The sequence below is a fragment of the Larus michahellis genome, chromosome 2, assembly GCF_964199755.1.
Source record: "Larus michahellis chromosome 2, bLarMic1.1, whole genome shotgun sequence".
NCBI lineage: Eukaryota > Metazoa > Chordata > Aves > Charadriiformes > Laridae > Larus > Larus michahellis.
Genome location: NC_133897.1, coordinates 160,752,401 through 160,770,272, shown reverse-complemented (window position 1 = coordinate 160,770,272; position 17,872 = coordinate 160,752,401). Strand labels below are relative to the sequence as shown.

Sequence of the window (17,872 nt, the reverse complement as noted above, 5' to 3'; positions counted from 1 at the left end):
GGATATCTGATCTAGCGCTACACAACTTTAATTGGATTATCTTTACATCACATGCACTGGACAGCATATATCCGCACTTCATTCTTCCCCCTTCCACTTAGGCATTGGTCCTTCTGATGAGTTTAAAAGCAGGAAAAAGTACTCCTTATTCAAATTTTATCCCTGATCCTGTCAACATCGCCAGACCTGCCCCCATGGGGCCTCACTACTTTCAGAGGAGTTCAACAGGGTCCTGCTCTTGTAGACTCAATAACAGGCTATCCTCACATAAAGGGGGATACAGTTAGACAGGTGTTCATTGTCCTTATTGTTTCAGTTATGTTAAGTCAACTTTTAACAAAGATTTAACAAAGGGGTCAGTATCACCCATCCATGAGGAGTGTAACAAATGACAAACCCACTGAAACTTTTCAACAAAGTAATGGAGTCTTTTGTTTCACTATGGAAAAGAAAATTCACTTTGACTAGCTCTACTTTTGATTCCTCTCGATGAAATAACCTAACCTAAATAACTTCTCTTCTATTTGAACACATGACGGCTTCCTACCACTTGAAGAACACAGTGCTACTTTGGAATTTGGTCTTGTCCCTTTCTTTACCAAAACAGCCAAAAATGAATTTTAAATTCCAGAACAAAACCAATCCTTTGAGGCAACCCATCCACTCACACTGTTGAACAAAAAGCCCAGCACTGAGAAGCAAAGAGCAATGTCCTGACCAGGCCTGTGCAGTGGGACAAAATATATTTAGATTCCAACATCAGCCACAAGTCTCCCATACAATCCACGGAACACAATTACACCTCTTTGAGAGATTTCTGTTCCTTTTCTACAAAAATGGAAATTAAAATTTCTTTCCCTCACACATACTTGTCTGTCCTGTCTATTTGCAATCCCTGCAAATGGGTCCTCCATCTGAAAGCTGAAGCTTCTATACGTTAAAGCTAAATAATAAGCTTTAATGTGCAGAAACCAGCTGGAAAGGCCATGTGGCCTGCACCACTTACCAGGCTTCTGATACCAGCCAAATGGGTGTATCCTGACTTCAGCATCCGACAAACTACAATTTGAAACTTGCCAAACACTCCTTGTTTCCTCAGCACACGTCTGGATGCCCAGGCTGTTCAAGGTCAGGCATACGATCTTTCCACCTGCCAGGGAAAGACATGGTTATAGATGAGGAAATATTTATATTATATTTATATTAAATTTATAGATGAGGATAAATTTATAGATTTCTGTGATGCGGAGCTTTTCATTGCACTGAACTAGAAATGGTTATGATTACTCAAAAAGGTGCTAAAGAAAGTTGCATAAGATCTGCAAGGGCTTCTAAAGTGCCCTTCACATCAAAAGAATGGTAAAATTTATAATAATGTAGGAAGACTGAAATTATTTTAAAAATAGTGAAAAAATACCTGATAGCTGGGAGTCATTAAAAAAGCCAAATCCTGTGCAACAGGGGTCAGCATCACACCAACGCTCACACTCAAAAAAGCTGGGAAAGGAAAAACCTCATTACTTTTATTATCAGTAGTAATCTGTCTCTGCCATGGAGAAGGGAAGAGAGAATACTGCATAGGGGAGAGACATCGAGAACCTGTAGAGATGCCCCTCACGATAAGATCACCTCACGGTTGTTCATACTGCATAGACGCTGCCATACATTTTCTATTTGTAGATGAAATTATGTTCTATCAGTACACATCTACCAGAAAACATCTAATAATTTAGATGAGTATTTTGATATCTGCCCTAAAAATATCAGCTTACATTAATTTGGTGCATTATTTCCAAGAGATTTAACTGGCCAACCAGCAATTTAATAGCAGTATGAGTAATAATTCACATATATATAATTATTAATTATATACATTATTATTATAACTCAATTATAAATTTATTTTAATTCATATGGTTTTTTCCTGTGTTAAATATTCTCTGATAATGCTTTTCTTGGGTAAATACATCTGATCCCCTTCATCTGCATAGCAGGGCCTCGGTATTCCAGGCACGATTAAAATTCCAGTAAAAAACAGTCATGTCCTACCCATCTGAAACAGTTTTTCTGCTCATGTCAGTCTTATTCCTCACTGAGATCCCAGTTACTGTCTGGAATGGTATACGTGTGTAGAAGCTCTTCACAGAACTTTTTAGAGTGACTAAAAGGAAAAAGAAAAAGAAAAATAAAATAAAAGTGGAAAAATCAGCTTAACCTTGTCATTTACACAGGCTGGCCAACTAATCACATGGTAAGGGTAAAGTTTATGTTTATATGCTACAATGGTCTTGGTCCATCAAAAGGTAAGTTTTGCTTTATCACAGCAAACTTTTGACAGTTAAGCCTGAATATGAACAAAAATCCAACAAGCAAAGACTAAAAACTTAGCAAAGTACATCGCCACGGGAAGACTTCCAACCCAGAGTTTCTGTTTCTGAGACCTGTATTGACATTAATCCTTCCTCAAGGTCCAAAAACCTTTCCAGAATTCCAGATTGGAAGACTCCAGTGTACTCATGCATTAGTCACCTTGTGCTGCACTTTGAGCTCCCCAAAACGACACAGTTAGTAGTTGAGTTCAGTGGGCCTCTACATTTTTCACAGCAAAAGTATAGATTCCTGTACAGTGATAACAGGCTTGTTTGTCCAGTTTTGACCCATGAGCCCTATGAGAAAATCATTCAACTTCCAAAGTATCAAAACCCAAAGATTAAAATCCACATGTCTGTAAGTCTGTATTTTCTAAAAGAATAAAAAAAGTAAAAAAAATTTACACTCAATGACTTTCAATTTTTGCATTGCTTAACTACCATGGAAATGTTAATGGCTGCAAATGGTATTGGTGACATCCCAATGACATTCCCATTTCACTCACATTATAAAAAGGTCTAAGGCCTGGTATACAAATTACTTGAGCTACCCTTGGCCTCACTGAATCGGGAATAACTGAGATGGAGAGTGGAATTTACGGTTAATATATTTCCATTCTGAACTGAAAATGAAAAAACAAACCCAGAACAGCCGGACCTTCCCCCTTGCCCCGTCACTTTTTATCTCAGAATCAAGAGCCAAAACACTAGCTTGCGTTATCAGGGTTAGAGCACACATTATACATGCAAATCCCCAAACTTACCTATTTTACGATACAATGTCTGTGGTTGCCGGGGTAGCACCGTTCGACAGTTTTCTGGCATTTGGTTGATGCTGCCATCACAAATCTGTGCCTCTGGATAGAGAGTGCACACAAAGTATACATCTGTGGCATTTTGAAGATCTGCCATTCGACAAAACTCATCTTCTTGTGCACAACCTAGGAAGCAAAGTTACTAAGAGTTACACACACAAGCGTTTCTTCACCTCTCTATTCCTCTTCATGTCTTCAGCGCGCTTAAAGCTGACCATCAGCAAATAACTAAAAGTGAGAATGTCAATATTGTTCAATTATGGCACAAGAGGAACAGGGACAGATTCTGTTTCTTGCGACACTGAAGAGCAGGCTTACCTGGAGAGCACAGAAAAGAAGCTACATCACAGCTAACTGGAAAGATACATTCCCCAGCTGTGATAAGCATTGTCCTAGTGTATTGGTGTCACTAACACTGTGATTCATAAAGATGTCTCTTTCTTTTTAGTAAATTTGGCATGCAAACTGTACAATCATAAGAGAACTCTGCATTAGTCATGGGTGTCTTACTTTAAAGAATAAAAAGAACAATAAAGTCTACAATGTCTTAGGAATTTTTTGCAAAAAATATTTCTGAAATGTTCATGTGTTACACAAAAATATCAATAATTTTTCCAGACTCAACTATTCAAGCCATTTGCTTGTAGCAATTTGCACTGAAATTTGCCCCAGGGTAATAATGCACCTTCCCAAAAGAAACAAAGCTGTCAAACCCATTTCTTAATTACAGTGGCAATGGCTTCAGTAAATATATACCTCAACGCTTCATTTTAAACAGGCATAGCTCGACTGGCCTCTTGCAGTGATGTTTGTGCGTGGCTTAGTACTCTCAGTTCTGCCTTCCTGGTACTCAGAGTTAGAAACTCTTCTCCATTTATCACGTTGAAATGTACTTTATCAGTAACCCCAGACATCTGAATTTTACCTTCTCCTTTTACCACTATGTCATCTATTTGGACGGCTACATGTCAAGAACAGCAGAGTGTTGTCTAAGCTGTATCTTCTACTTCTCTTGCCCATAACAGGGATACGCTGGTGACGAATGATGAGTAACCTTTCTGCCACAGTAGGCAAAGATTGTAAGGAAGAAACAGGTGGCCCCATTAGTAACTTCCATGAAAATTTTGTGGGTTTTTCCCTAAAAAAATCTTTAAGTCCAGAGTTTCCACTCATCATGATTATAATACCCATTAAAATATTTTAATTAATTATTATTCCCTGTAAAATAACAGTCTCCAGGATGTCTTACGTGTGAGACACCAAAGCACAGCTTCCTCTGCTGAGTACTTCTGCCTGAAGACCCAGTACTGCTGGTAGGGGAGAGAAGAGTTCTGGTCACTTTGTATCTGGCTGTTGTCCATTAGGTAGAAAAGATCCTTTGTAGAATCTGAGATTCAAACAAACAGACAAACAAATGGTCAAATCCACAAAAAAACCCCATAACTATGATCTGTAATAAATTGAATTTATTTGTATATAAAATTCTGCCTTTCACGGTAAAACAGCTGCAAACTTTTCGTAGGGCTAGCATACACCAAATACTGCTTTTAGTAACAGAATTGTCCACCCACAGTTATTGATGCCTGTGTCGGCAATGCCTCCTCGCCGAGCTCCACTGCACAACGTCGCATTGTCAGACTATTTCCACCACCCAAAAAATAGATGAAAGTCACAGTTCCTAGAAATAAGAAAGTTCTCTCTACTCTGTAACACAGCACATCAGCTTAGCAGTGAAGTATGATGCTTCAGGGGATGTTTACAATGCCTTAATCAATCTAGTTTTATTAATCCAAAACACAGTAGTTTCCTTATATTACCTTGAGAAGCTTTTACACCTTTCAGTGTTAAATGTTCTCTTAACATATATAATATCTATTTCATTCATTTAATCATTTCTTCTAGTTTATGCTCCACGGACTACATTAAATAACTCCTTTCTGTCCCCTGCTTGTGACTTTAGATGTAACTACAACACTTTATATCTCCTGAGCTTCCTCTGAAACAATCTTAACTATTTCAAGCCGTTTTCAAATTCATCCCTTTAAAATAAGGCTCCAAGTAAAATATTGAAAGAAATGAACACTCTTCACCGATCTCTTACAAATTTCTTCATAAACACCTTTTTATTCATCAAATGTCATCAGCAGGTCTCATCCCCAGTTACTCCAACAGTGGAGAGATTCCTGTTATTTAATTTTACACGCACTGAAACAGCCAGACAAAAAAAAATAGTAAAGACACGCTGACGATTGCAGCTGAAATGCTGAAGCACCTACTGGGAGCGCACAGTAACTTTGAATTTTCTATCAGAAAATAGAAAAGATATGCTACCACGTGCTTTAAGGATGATCATCAAGTAATAAAAGCTCTGTAGACATTTTCTCAGGTGTATCCATAACTTTTTAAAAAAGGTGATTTATAAGTCTTGTTACCTCTCAAGACTTAACTTCAACCTTCAGTTTCTCTTAGTTTGTGTCATGATTAAAATGAAGGGATGGAGGAAGAAGCTGCGTTCCTTGCATAACTCCAGGGTTTAATGATATCATCAGCTGCAGCAAGGTAAATGGAGAACCCTGAGGGCTGCACTCATGCCTTGGCAGGTAAATGCAAGAGAATTTCACCCAATGTATTAAGTGCAGGGTTTTTTTTTCTCATTTTTAAGTTTAGACTTTAAAATACCACTAATTATATGGGAGCACCACTGGGTAAATGGGCGCTTTAGTTTCCCTTCCTCTCAAATTACACAAGCAAAACTAGCAACTCGCTTCATGTTAAGGTTTTACATGTATTAAATCACATGCTCAGGTATTCATCAAGGCTTCTCAGCAAAGATTACAGTTCATTAGAGATGAGCCCAAGCGCTCTCAACAGGCTCCACTGCTCTGTTTCTCTTAGGATTATGGTTCCGAAGACCCAAAGGAACACTAGGAACTCAATACAAATGATTTTTGGTATATACATGACTTAGTATAATGAAGAGCAGACCCTGGAATAACAAAGAAGCTAGAGAACTTCCCAGGTCGCCCACTTTCGTCATGCACAGAAGAAACACTTGTGATTGCAGTTTCATCCTGAGTTCCTTCAAGCATCGTATTTACAGTCATATTGTTGGTAGCGATATATATATATACCCAGGTACCCAGGCTAAGGATTCAATTCATGAGTTTATATGAATTTTTTCCCCAACCAAATAATATTTCCTGAGTCTTTACAGTTCAGTAAGTCTGAAAGAACAAGCTTTCACTGAACATTTTAACACTTTCATTTCCAGCCCGGCCTGGGAAGGTAAAAACCATAAAGACAGGAGACTCACAATTTGAACATCTCTCTCAAAACCTGCATTGTACTTCTTACCCAAGAGAAATCCTCTGGACTTCACAACAGCTATATCATTATGATACATATATGGCAATATATGATATTTTCTAGTTAAATTCCACACCCCTCTAAGCTATCTTCTGCTGCCTTCTCTGTTCGCCCTTTACTGCAATACCTGATAACGTCAGATCATTCTCTGTTTTCAAAGCAGCAGCATTGCATGCAGAGGTTTTAGTTCGGGTGACCATATCAGAGCCTGGAATTAAAAAGCATAGTAATTCCATTTACCTTTCATCCACGAGACAAGCTTATCCTTAGTTCACTAAATTTAGCAAACATTTTAAAGTGCAACATTTAGGAAAACTCCTTAGGTAGTTCCACCAACTGATGAGTCAAAAATGACTAAGACCATCTATCTACAAGTAACTCCATGGGAAAAACCTAAACCAGAATGTGCTATTTGGAGGATAAAAGTAAATGCCACATCCACAATCACTATACATTCCTCATCAGTGCTCTGGATGCTGTGTGCATTTCTAAAGCAGAATCACAAATCATTTGCGCAGGTCCTGCTATCTGTGTTGTGAGATTCAGAAAGTAAACTTGCAAAAACAACACATACGTGGTTATGGTGCTAATAAAGGTAACCCTGCTAGTTATGTATAAAGTGCCAAATTATTATGGATCCTGGACACTGGTGGAACAAAGGCAAATGTCTCCGTGATAGCATTTTTCGCAGATAGTAAAACTAATAAAGCATCTTCTCAGACACAAGAATTTACCCAAGTCTCACAAAACTGACAGTAGCAGAATTACTCCAGATTACACCTGGCCCACCAGGAAGGACTGCTGAGTAGTGTCAATAAAGTGAGAATAACATTTCCAGTTTAAACAAGTTTACAGAACACACATGTGCCACTGCCTCCCATTCATGGTGAGTTTTTATAACAACTTTTGTGAGATAACTCACCTCTCCACAGATAAACTTGCTGAAAGGTAGTAAAATTTCTTTCAGCCTCTTCTGCCACCTTAGATGCTAAGAAAGAAAAAAAATTGTTAGAACAGCTGCTAAAGTTAAACAGGTAGCACTGAAATTTTCAGAAATTACATTAAAAACACATCACTAGACTACACATCACCTTATTTACAATACAAGACCCTGAGGAAGAAGGACCCTCAGTAAGTTTGCAGACGACACCAAACTAGGTGGGAGTGTTGATCTGCTTGAGGGTAGGAAGGCTCTACAGAGGGACCTGGACAGGCTGGATGGATGGGCCAAGGCCAACTCTATGAGGTTTAATAAGGCCAAGTGCCAGGTCCTGCATTTTGGTCACAACAACCCCAAGCAGTGCTACAGGCTTGGGGCAGAGTGGCTGGAAAGCTGCCCAGCAGAAAAGGACCTGGGGGTGCTGGTGGATGGCCAGCTTAACATGAGCCAGCAGTGTGCCCAGGTGGCCAAGAAGGCCAACAGCATTCTGGCTTGTATCAGGAATAGCGTGGCCAGCAGGAGCAGGGAAGTGTTCGTGCCTCTGTACTCGGCACTGGTGAGGCCTCACCTCGAGTGCTGTGTTCAGTTCTGGGCCCCTCTGTACAAGAGGGACATGGAAGTGCTGGAGCGTGTCCAGAGGAGAGCTACCAGGCTGGTGAGGGGTCTGGAGACCAGGGCATATGAGGAGAGGCTGAGGGAGCTGGGCATGTTTAGCTTGGAGAAGAGGAGGCTGAGGGGAGACCTCATTGCCCTCTACAACCACCTGAAAGGAGGTTGGAGAGAGGTGGGTGTTGGCCTCTTCTCCCAAGGGAATAATGACAGGACCAGAGGAAATGGTCTGAAGTTGCGGCAGGGGAGGTTTAGATTAGATATTAGGAAGGATTACTTTACTGAAAGAGTGGTCAGGCACTGGAACAGCCTGCCCAGGGTGGTGGTTGAGTCACCATCCCTAGAGGTGTTTAAGAAACGTCTAGATTTGGCCCTTCAGGGCATGCTCTAGTGACAGAGATTGTAGGGGTTTTTTGTGTGTGTGTATGGTTGGACTCGATAAACTCAAAGGTCCTTTCCAACCATGAAGATTCTATGATTCTATGACCCAGATGTCCTGGTGCTATTCTGGGTCCACGGTGCCAAGGCTTTATTCTATTTTCCATCATTGTATTTTCTGTTCAGCTCTGGGCATCTCTCTTTTTGTCTTTGCTCCAGAATTTACCTTTCTTTCCAATTATTGTCTTGAATCTGCCTAAATTAAATATTACAGAGTAATATACTAAAAGCAGTACATTCTTGACTTTCGTTAATGATCACACAGTAAAGTGTGTCCATCCAGTTGGGGAGTTCTTATTCTCTTGTGATTGTACAGATATGGATTTACTTGAGAATAAAAGCACTGAAGTACAAGAGCAGGCTGGTGAAAAAGGTGGAGTCTATAGAAGAATTAAAGAAAAGGAATGTAAATTGAGATAATTCATTGACGTACTTCCACTGAACACTTGCCCTCCCAGGGTGAAGGAAAACATCTTCTCTTTTTCATCATAGCTCACACCTTTACATATCCCATCCATGCCAGATGTTGGTGTCGGACTCCAGTCGTTTGCATTGCAGATCAGCACGTCTGGGGAGCTCATCAAACTACACAAAATGGTACCTAGGTTCAGGCAAAAAGACAGCTGCATCACTCCGATGCTTTGAAGTTACACAGAGATTTCTACCCAAGCATCCCAATTGTTTCTCTGAATGCCAATTGAACTTGTGTCACCGAGGTAGATACCCTTTAGTAGTGCTACCCAAAAAAAAAAAAGACAATCAGACCCATACATTCACATCAGAGCAGTAAGGTTAGCTATTCATACCTAAAAAAAACATTTGTATCCTGCTTCTCAGAGATTTCAAGCACATACTATTACCACCTAATAAAATACTACTATTATCTGATAATACCCAACAATGTTCTCAGCACTTTATAGCATCACGGAGACATATTCAGTCCTTCAGCGGTCTTACAAGCTCAGGCTCTGAACCAAGAAAGCACTTACATTTTTCCTTGGATGGTTTCCTGGATTGGTATCTGATTTCAGTCAGTCCAGGCCTGAGCCTCCCCCAGCATCATGGTCTGAGTCAGGGGCACCAGCACGCTTAAGGCCAGATGTTTTGGCATCGCTCTCTTACCATAATGTCTAGACAATACTCAGTTTTTGCTTTGTATTGGCTGTCACAGCTCAGGCATTTCTATGGTTTTACAATGCCTTCTCTGATTTTATTTTTTTTTTATGGACTGGGTACATGAGATATGGAATGTGATACTTGTATTTATTTATTTAATTATTTTTAAAACAATGTTAGTCAAACTAATGTGTTTACCTGTATTACTGATCCAAATAGGCCACTTCAACTAACCAGAGCGCTCTACAACACTGATCTTCTCCCCACCCCCTTCTACACTCACAAGGACAGAGAACATAAAAATTTGATGGTAAACGTATAGGAAAAAGGACTTTACAAGATCACCAAAACATTTTGGTGCAAAAATAAAAGAGATGCTAAAACAAAAAATAATTTCCTGGAAACACTTGCTTGATAATTTCCACAGAGAAAGTTTTCTCAAATCCAGGATCAGTTTCCCACTCAAAACTAGAGAAGTGCTTGCCATATAGCAGCCAGTAGCACATGCCTTTATTTGTAAGAGCCCATCTTTAAAAAAATTGAGGCAACTCAATTAGAACCTCACGTTTCCTATATAAAATGCACCTCCAACAGGAAAGTTGATCCCATGTGAGCTCGAAAAGAAACCACAAAAAGCCACCACTGGCATTAAATCCTTAAATTTACTGGCAGAAATCTGGGCTCTAAGTCCCACCTCTGCCAGACTCTGTCCATCCCACTCCAACTTGTTCTGCTAGCTAGACACCCAGACTTAGGAGAATGTAGACTGCATTCCTGTATGCAGTAACTTAACATAATTCCCTGTTTAGCATCCTCTTTTCCTGCTCCAAAAGGGGAGCTGATTTACATTTGTACTACAAGGACTCTGTCTGGAGGCACCTTCTTAATTCCCCCATCAGCTGAAAGGCACCAACTTCTGGCAACAGAGACACGTTACATAAGGAGAGAGGCATTTTCAGAATGATTTATCTCATCCAGATGGAGATGTCTAAAGCAGGTCAAAAGAATTATCCTTTCAAAATGTCCATTTGTCTCCAAGAGGATCTTGCTACCTCAGGTCTTTATCTCTACTGCTCCAGGTCAAGTCTTGGGCATTACTCAAAGTCTGCCTACACCAAAAAAATGTCAGTGATGTAGAGTCAGGCACTGGTATGATGTAGACGTAAGTGTACTGTGTCCAAAAAAGATTTCTACTCAGTTAGAGTTGGATTTCTACTGCAGAATTTTTTATCTTGCAGTTAGACAATACCTCCATCAAGCGCAATCTGACTCAAGATGAAGCCATCACAGCAAGAGTCCCTGCTGCAAATCTGCCGACAGAAGAGCTGAGCGTCAGTCAGAGACGTGCTGGCTGCAGAGAGCACCACGGAGCGATATACACCAGAAAGCACATTCTGGAAACCGGTCCTTTCAAAGGTCTTGAGTCCAGATGAGTTAAATTCTTGTCCTGGGTTGACAGAACAGGAAAGAAATGTTCAAAAGAGCGTGGGAGGAGATGGGATGCCTTTGGATTGTCTGCAGACTGGAGCTGGTTGAAAGTTTTATGATAAAAACTCTGCCTCAAAAGTCCTTTTCTCAACTTTGTGGTTCAAAAGCAAGATAAGATAATCAAATGGTTTGGTGCAATTTTACCTGGGCAGTTGGTCAGAATGTATTGCTCGGGTAGGAAAAACAGCCCACTGTATCAGCAAAGGTCTCGTAAATCAATGTACATTGTAAGGTTGGTAATATTCCACATTCAAGCACTATATTAATAACTCCCAGGTATAAATGAAACAAAATTATCTCATTAAAAAAGTAAAATGTGTAATTTGGCCAGTACAACTACATCTGGAATAAGGTTTCTGCTGACTAGACACATATGTGAGAGGACACGATTCATATAATGCTGGATCTAATTAGCAATATCAACTGACATGTAGAGTAGATCTGGTATCAACAAGATTACACTGATTGCAACAAGCTCAGAGGACTTGCCTTTTTTCAGGTGAAACTTCGATCTTTATTTTTATTATTATTATTAATAAATGGTGACTCAGAGGTTTGGATAGAAGTAAAAAGAAAGCAATGACACCAGAGACTTTTAACTCAAACCCTGCAGCATTCTGCATTTGGTTGTCTTGTTTCAAATTTGGCATAAGGCTTGAAGTTGGACATGCATTGGATGGGACATGCAGTGATATCTGTCACACTTAGGCTAAAAAAACATATCTTGTACATTCATTAGTTCAGCTGCATCACTCTGGGAGTCACTGAAGACCAGGTTATTTCTTGTCTGGTATATTAGTGGGACAATTTACAGACAAAATTATCGTAAAAAAAAATTATGTACAAGCTGATCATTGGTAATGCCCTATAGCTGAATAACAAACTGTTTAATCAAGAGAAATCATAGTACAACAAAATAGAATAGAATAGAATAGAATAGAATAGAATAGAATAGAATAGAATAGAATAGAATAGAATAGAATAGAATAGAATAGAATAGAATAGAATCATTTAGGTTGGAAAAGACCCTTGGGATCATCGAGTCCAACCATCAACTCCACTCTACAAAGTTCTCCCTTACGCCATATCCCCTAACACCACATCTAAACGAGTCTTAAACACATCCAGGGATGGTGACTCCACCACCTCCCTGGGCAGCCTATTCCAGTGTCTGACCACTCTTTCTGGGAAGAATTTTTTCCTAATGTCCAGCCTAAACCTACCCTGCTGCAGCTTGAACCCATTCCCTCTTGTTCTATCACTAATGACCTGTGAGAAGAGACCAGCACCAACCTCTCTACAGTGTCCTTTCAAGCAGTTGTAGAGAGTGATGAGGTCTCCCCTCAGCCTCCTCTTCCTCAAACTAAACAGTCCCAGCTCCTTCAATCGCTCCCCATAAGATTTATTCTCCAGGCCCTTCACCATCTTCGTTGCCCTCCTCTGCACTCGCTCCAGCACCTCGATATCTCTCTGGTATTGAGGTGCCCAGAACTGGACACAAGACTCAAGGTGTGGTCTCACCAGTGCTGAGTACAGGGGGACAATCACCTCCCTACATAGAATAGAATAGAGAATAATAACATTGGATAAAATTTGATCTCTTGTGGGACTGTCTGCCACCGCAATGGCTTACAAAAGCTGTATTCCTAATTTCTAGGGAACAAGACAAGACGGGAAGATTTGCTGAGGTTGCTGGTCTATCACTAAAAGTTAAGCTCTGAAAAGTATTACGTCACCTTGAACAAAGATGCTCCCTCACATTTAGTCATCATCCTACATGTAAGTAACTACAAAGCTGATCACAGCACGCTAACATTAGACGAGTGATTTGCATGTGGTACCTCTCTTCAAATAGGCTGTCACTGCATCTCCCTCTGGATTCCTGACATGAAGCAGGCAACTGAGACGATCGATGCTTGTGGCAGCGGGGTTCCCAAAAACACCTTGCACCTGAGACAGAAAGCAGGCATGCACAATAAATACAACCTCATAGATTTCTTCTCCTAAAATGCATTTTCCTTATTCAGAAACTTATTCAGAATTAGCGCACACGGTTTATAGCTCCCACAGCTCCGTGTGGTCATTTTTTATTCTGTCAGACAGAGATCTCCACTCTTCAGTGCCGCTTTTGCTGTGTTTAAAAGTAGTGAATAGGAAGCTGTTGCAGTGCTGAAGAGCACATGATTCAAACCCCGGACCAGAGAAAGGGACTGACAAATGATGACTTTTCAGGTGGCCTGATTACTGACCTGGATACTGTCTCATCCAGATGGAGGTGTCTAAAGCAGGTCAAAAGAATTATCCTTTCAAAATGTCCATTTCTCTCCAAGAGCAGCTCTCTGAGCAGCAGTTTGAGCTGTCTGGAAGAGCAGCAGTTTGAACTCTCCGGATGAATCTCCCTTTCAAGTTAACCTGATTTCCAGACTGCGGGAGCTCAGCACGTTTTAAGAACAGAAGTGCTGTGTGATGTTTCAAACCAAAACCTGAGGCATTCAGATGTCAGTTTTGGGAACATTTGGATGTAGCTTCTTTACCAGCCTGCAGGAACTGATTACTGCCATAGTGAAGAGCAATGTCCAAGGGGTGAGGTAACAGCCTGCCTTCCTTCTGTGACGCCTTCTACTTATATTGAACCTACAGTACTATGCTAAACACATATTTTTAAATATGATCATTTTTACCAATCCAGAGGTGGTGCAGTTGAAGTTGACTTCAGCAGCACTGTATAATTCACACAGAACACCAGCACCAGCAGGAGTCACAGTGGCAAAACCACATGCTTCTTCCCTCTCACAGCCTGAAAAACAGAAAAGAAACCTTAGGTTTCCAAGCATTCAATATGCAAAATTTCTGCTACAAATTTCACTGTTTAGGGCTATTTACCTAGTTTTTCATACCTCTATCAGGTGGCAAATACATGAATTTCATTAGCCAGATGAACTTTAGTATTTAACTATTTTAGTAGAGGGTTAGGTTTTTAAATTAACTTAAATTCATGCAAAAAGTTGTTTGGACTTTCGTCACCTGATGATACAAACTGCTGAGCTAGGTCTAAGCCCCCCACCCAAATATTTAATGTCTGCTGGATAATTTTGCCTGGGGCAAAATTTCCCCTCCTGTTCTAAGAGCAGAGGTGTGGGAGCAAGTTAGCGGTGGGTGTGCAAGGGCAGAAGGACCTTCAGTCACTCCTAAATCCAGGGTGTGGTGGCTTGCCCGCTTACACTGGTCAGATGGCCAGCACAATTGAAGAATTTGGTGTTTCCCCTCCTCCCTATCACTCTAATATTTTTTACAATCTGTTTGCCATGGGGTTACTGTATCAAGCGGATGTGATATGCTCTAAATGTTTTTAGTATAAAATCAACCAGATTAGAACAAAACATCCTCAGAAATGGAAGCCAGGCTGTCTGAGTTTGTTAGGAAGCAGAGAGGGAAGGTTTAAGCCTTACCCTTCAGTGAGCACCTCAATAATATCTTGTAGTAGTGCTGCCATTTGACAGTGGGTGTAACTTATGATGAAAATACAGGCTATGTGTGCTTGAATGAGACTGCTTGTCAAAGGGCCATCTTTTCCTCCCTAAGTTCATTCCCACCACCCTCTCAGCTCAGTGCTTTGCTTTTGAAGGTCTCCAGCTTCAGAGAAAGGTGCAAGAAGCCTTGCAGTGCACAGCTAGGGGATGATCTGCCGCAGGAGAATCATTCTAGTAACACATACATGGTTTCACAGATTCATCTCAGCACAAAATGACTGCTCCCACTAAAGCAGGGTAAGTGACACAAAGCCACTGACTTTGTCAGACTTCGGTGATGTCTGCCCTACAAGCAGGCCACCTGTGTTATTACTGCCAGGGTGTTTTTATTTTAAACGTGACCCCTCTGCCTCTCTCCACAAGTTTGAGCATTAGGAGACACAAGGTACGGCATTGATTCAAAGCAGCGATCTGAACCCCTGAAAGTGGTGCAGTGATTCCCCTTAGTTTTAGATGACATTGAATCAATATAAACCAGTAAACATGATGTATCCAGATGTAATATGGTATATACACTGTAAGGCTCAGCAGAGGAATATCTGCACTCTTCATAATATCCTTCTGACATAAGCAAGGACGACTATTCCTCTTTTATATGCCAGAAAGGTAATTTGGGAAGAGCTGAAAGCTTGCTTTTCACGTGTCCTGAACACCTTATCCTTCTTTTGTCTGCACATCTGAAAAGTCTGATGAATGTTTCCTAGTCTGAATCTCAGCTCTCATCCATCTTGCAAAGTACACCAATGGGCTTTAAAGTCAGATGACTTGTCTAACGTGGTACATAAAGTCAGAAGACTTCTTGCTGAAAGAAAGACCAATCTCTTCCCTGAACAAACATCACCAAAAGTTGTAAACATCTTGCAGTAAACTGGTACTGAACTGCAAAACATATAGTTCATCTAGGAACTTAACTATAAGCTCTTCATATAAAAAGATTATTATTTTTCATGATGGTTAGTGTTGTTTCTACAGATTTCTGAGAGTTTTCCTCACCTGAAATACACTGAAAAGCTGAACTTTGCAGGTCTCCCCCAAATGACTGAGACTGAAGAATTTGAGCTTCTTCCAACCCATAAATCAGTCTGGAGGCAGGAACTCTCTCAAATTTTCTGAGCACTAAAAAAAAAAAAAGCACAAACCAACCAGGTACTATTATCAGTTACCATGCTGCAGAGAGACAAAGAGATTTTAGATGTAAATAAAAATTCATGAATTCTGTAGGGAAAAATCTTTACTCATTAAATGATGTACTGTAACTCCACAGATAACTTAGGAGATAGCTGGACTGAGGATATAATTTCTGTTCTGAAAAAAAAAAAAAAAGTGTCATAAGATCTTTTAAAAATAACTAGGAGTGGGGTGGGAGTTTATATTCAAGTGAAACTTCTCTTCCAGCACCTGACTGGCCATCTCCCGTTACTTGCCCATGGCATAGAACCAACTATTGAGTCAACAGGAGAACTAACTTTTCTGCAAAACAGATGCTGAAACAAGAGCCAGCTCCCACAGAACTTGGTTAGAAAGGAAATCTAAGAGCCCTATAACTTGTTTACAGGATCACAACAGCCTGATCTCCACTGACTTCAGCTCAGGGATCTATTCGAGGTAGTATGTCCCACATGCTCATTGTTTTCCTCTTTCGTTCAACCTTTAACTCCAGACCGTCACGTCACTTACCAAACTGTTTTATTTATTCTCTCTGAATTGGACTCTCTGCACCTGAGAGTGGGGAATCTGACCAGCAGCACTGTTCGCAAACTGGGAAAAGCTCATGGGGTCTAGAGACGCAAAACCCAAAGGTCACTAAATGGGGAGAGGAATCCAAATTAAGCTCCAGTCTGGGCCTGGCTGTGCCCTGAAGAAGATTATGGTCTCATGAAAGGACACATGGTGGCACCACCACTACCATGCTTGGGTTGCTACTCCGTATATTGCAAAGGGATTTTGGTACAGTGTGTCCACCAGTTGATATATTAATATTTTTCAGTGAACACAGCATATTAAGGAAAAGGGAAGAAGGTGGTGACTTAGCATCACCCCTGCGTTGACCAAACTTGTCCTCTAAACGTCCCAAATGAATGGAAAACTGTGGCTTATTGCAGCCAATGCCTGGTATAGACCTAAAAGAGCCAAGGAACAGGAGCCCTGGTCTGCTCTCAGCCCATCGGAGATGCCTGCGTGTGGAAGAGCTGGAAGCTCAGCCCTTCTCTCCCCCGCACACATGAGCACAGAGATCCAGCAGGAGGATCCCAGGCCTCTCTCCCTGAAACGTCTGGATAAACCACAAAATAAAAGTCAGGGATAAGTTCCTAAAACAATCATTTGTACTCTTACAGCAAAACAGTCAGGGCTAAATCAGAAGCAAATGTCCTCCACTGTCAGGGCTGAGTCAGCAGGTGCTTTTGATAAAACTGTAATTTTTGCTCAGAAAAAACACAAGGGCCAGCCAAACACTTAACACAAAAAATTCCTCGCACTCCAGCTCAGCCACAGAGAGGGCTGAATGATGGTGTAAACAGAGGTGGAAGTTTTTTCCTTCATAGAAATACAGGACACCAAAATATAAGCATTAACTTAATTCTGTATTAAACTTAATTTCTTCTACATCTGCAACTTGCAGTGATGCCTGGTTAAAAACAGAATTCACATATTTTCTTAAAACTGAAAAGAATCAGTGTTTTATGTTGTTTGCAATTGTTTGTTGCCCTCATTTCTAATGCAGAATTCAAAATTAAAAAAAATGATATTTGTAAATGTTTTTATTTTCTTCTGATTTTTTTTTCCTAATTCTGACTTCATCCCCCCCCTCAATTTTCTCTGCAATAATATGGGAGAAAAGTAGAGAAGAGGTAGAAAGTGTAATGAAACATTAAACTGAAAACATTACAAAACTAATAGAAAAGCTGCCTTTTCTTAATTCTGGAATTTTAATAAAAAGAAAGGTAAAAAAGTTGCATTCATAAAGCTACTTTGTCAAAAAAAAAATACAATGAATAATATTCTACTAGCTCACATTTTCATGAATTTGTTAGTTCACATTGCCCTCTTCTCAACAATAATATAATTAAAAAAACATTCAACAGGCTTAGTCTGTAGCAGAAATTCTCCTTAATCTCACGTCACTAGAGAGTAAAGCTCTAGAACCCATCCCTGTTATTGCAATAAATGTTAAGCATGGCTTAAAATATAACAGAGAGAACA

At 40.2% G+C, this 17,872-nt stretch overlaps 1 protein-coding gene across 1 annotated transcript in view; it reads right to left on the bottom strand.

Annotated features, from left to right (window-relative positions):
• The window catches only part of TG (thyroglobulin), a 159,463-nt gene that overhangs the window by 95,716 nt on the left and 45,875 nt on the right, over nucleotides 1–17,872 (bottom strand). Inside the window, exons 23-34 of the mRNA XM_074577876.1 lie at nucleotides 15,665–15,787; nucleotides 13,823–13,938; nucleotides 12,983–13,091; nucleotides 10,903–11,100; nucleotides 8,971–9,138; nucleotides 7,473–7,538; nucleotides 6,678–6,758; nucleotides 4,434–4,571; nucleotides 3,134–3,310; nucleotides 2,050–2,161; nucleotides 1,418–1,497; nucleotides 1,007–1,150 (exon numbers count right to left, since the gene is read on the bottom strand). Of these exons, the coding sequence (XP_074433977.1) occupies nucleotides 1,007–1,150; nucleotides 1,418–1,497; nucleotides 2,050–2,161; nucleotides 3,134–3,310; nucleotides 4,434–4,571; nucleotides 6,678–6,758; nucleotides 7,473–7,538; nucleotides 8,971–9,138; nucleotides 10,903–11,100; nucleotides 12,983–13,091; nucleotides 13,823–13,938; nucleotides 15,665–15,787 (1,512 nt within the window). The remainder of the gene's footprint in view (nucleotides 1–1,006; nucleotides 1,151–1,417; nucleotides 1,498–2,049; nucleotides 2,162–3,133; nucleotides 3,311–4,433; nucleotides 4,572–6,677; nucleotides 6,759–7,472; nucleotides 7,539–8,970; nucleotides 9,139–10,902; nucleotides 11,101–12,982; nucleotides 13,092–13,822; nucleotides 13,939–15,664; nucleotides 15,788–17,872) is intronic.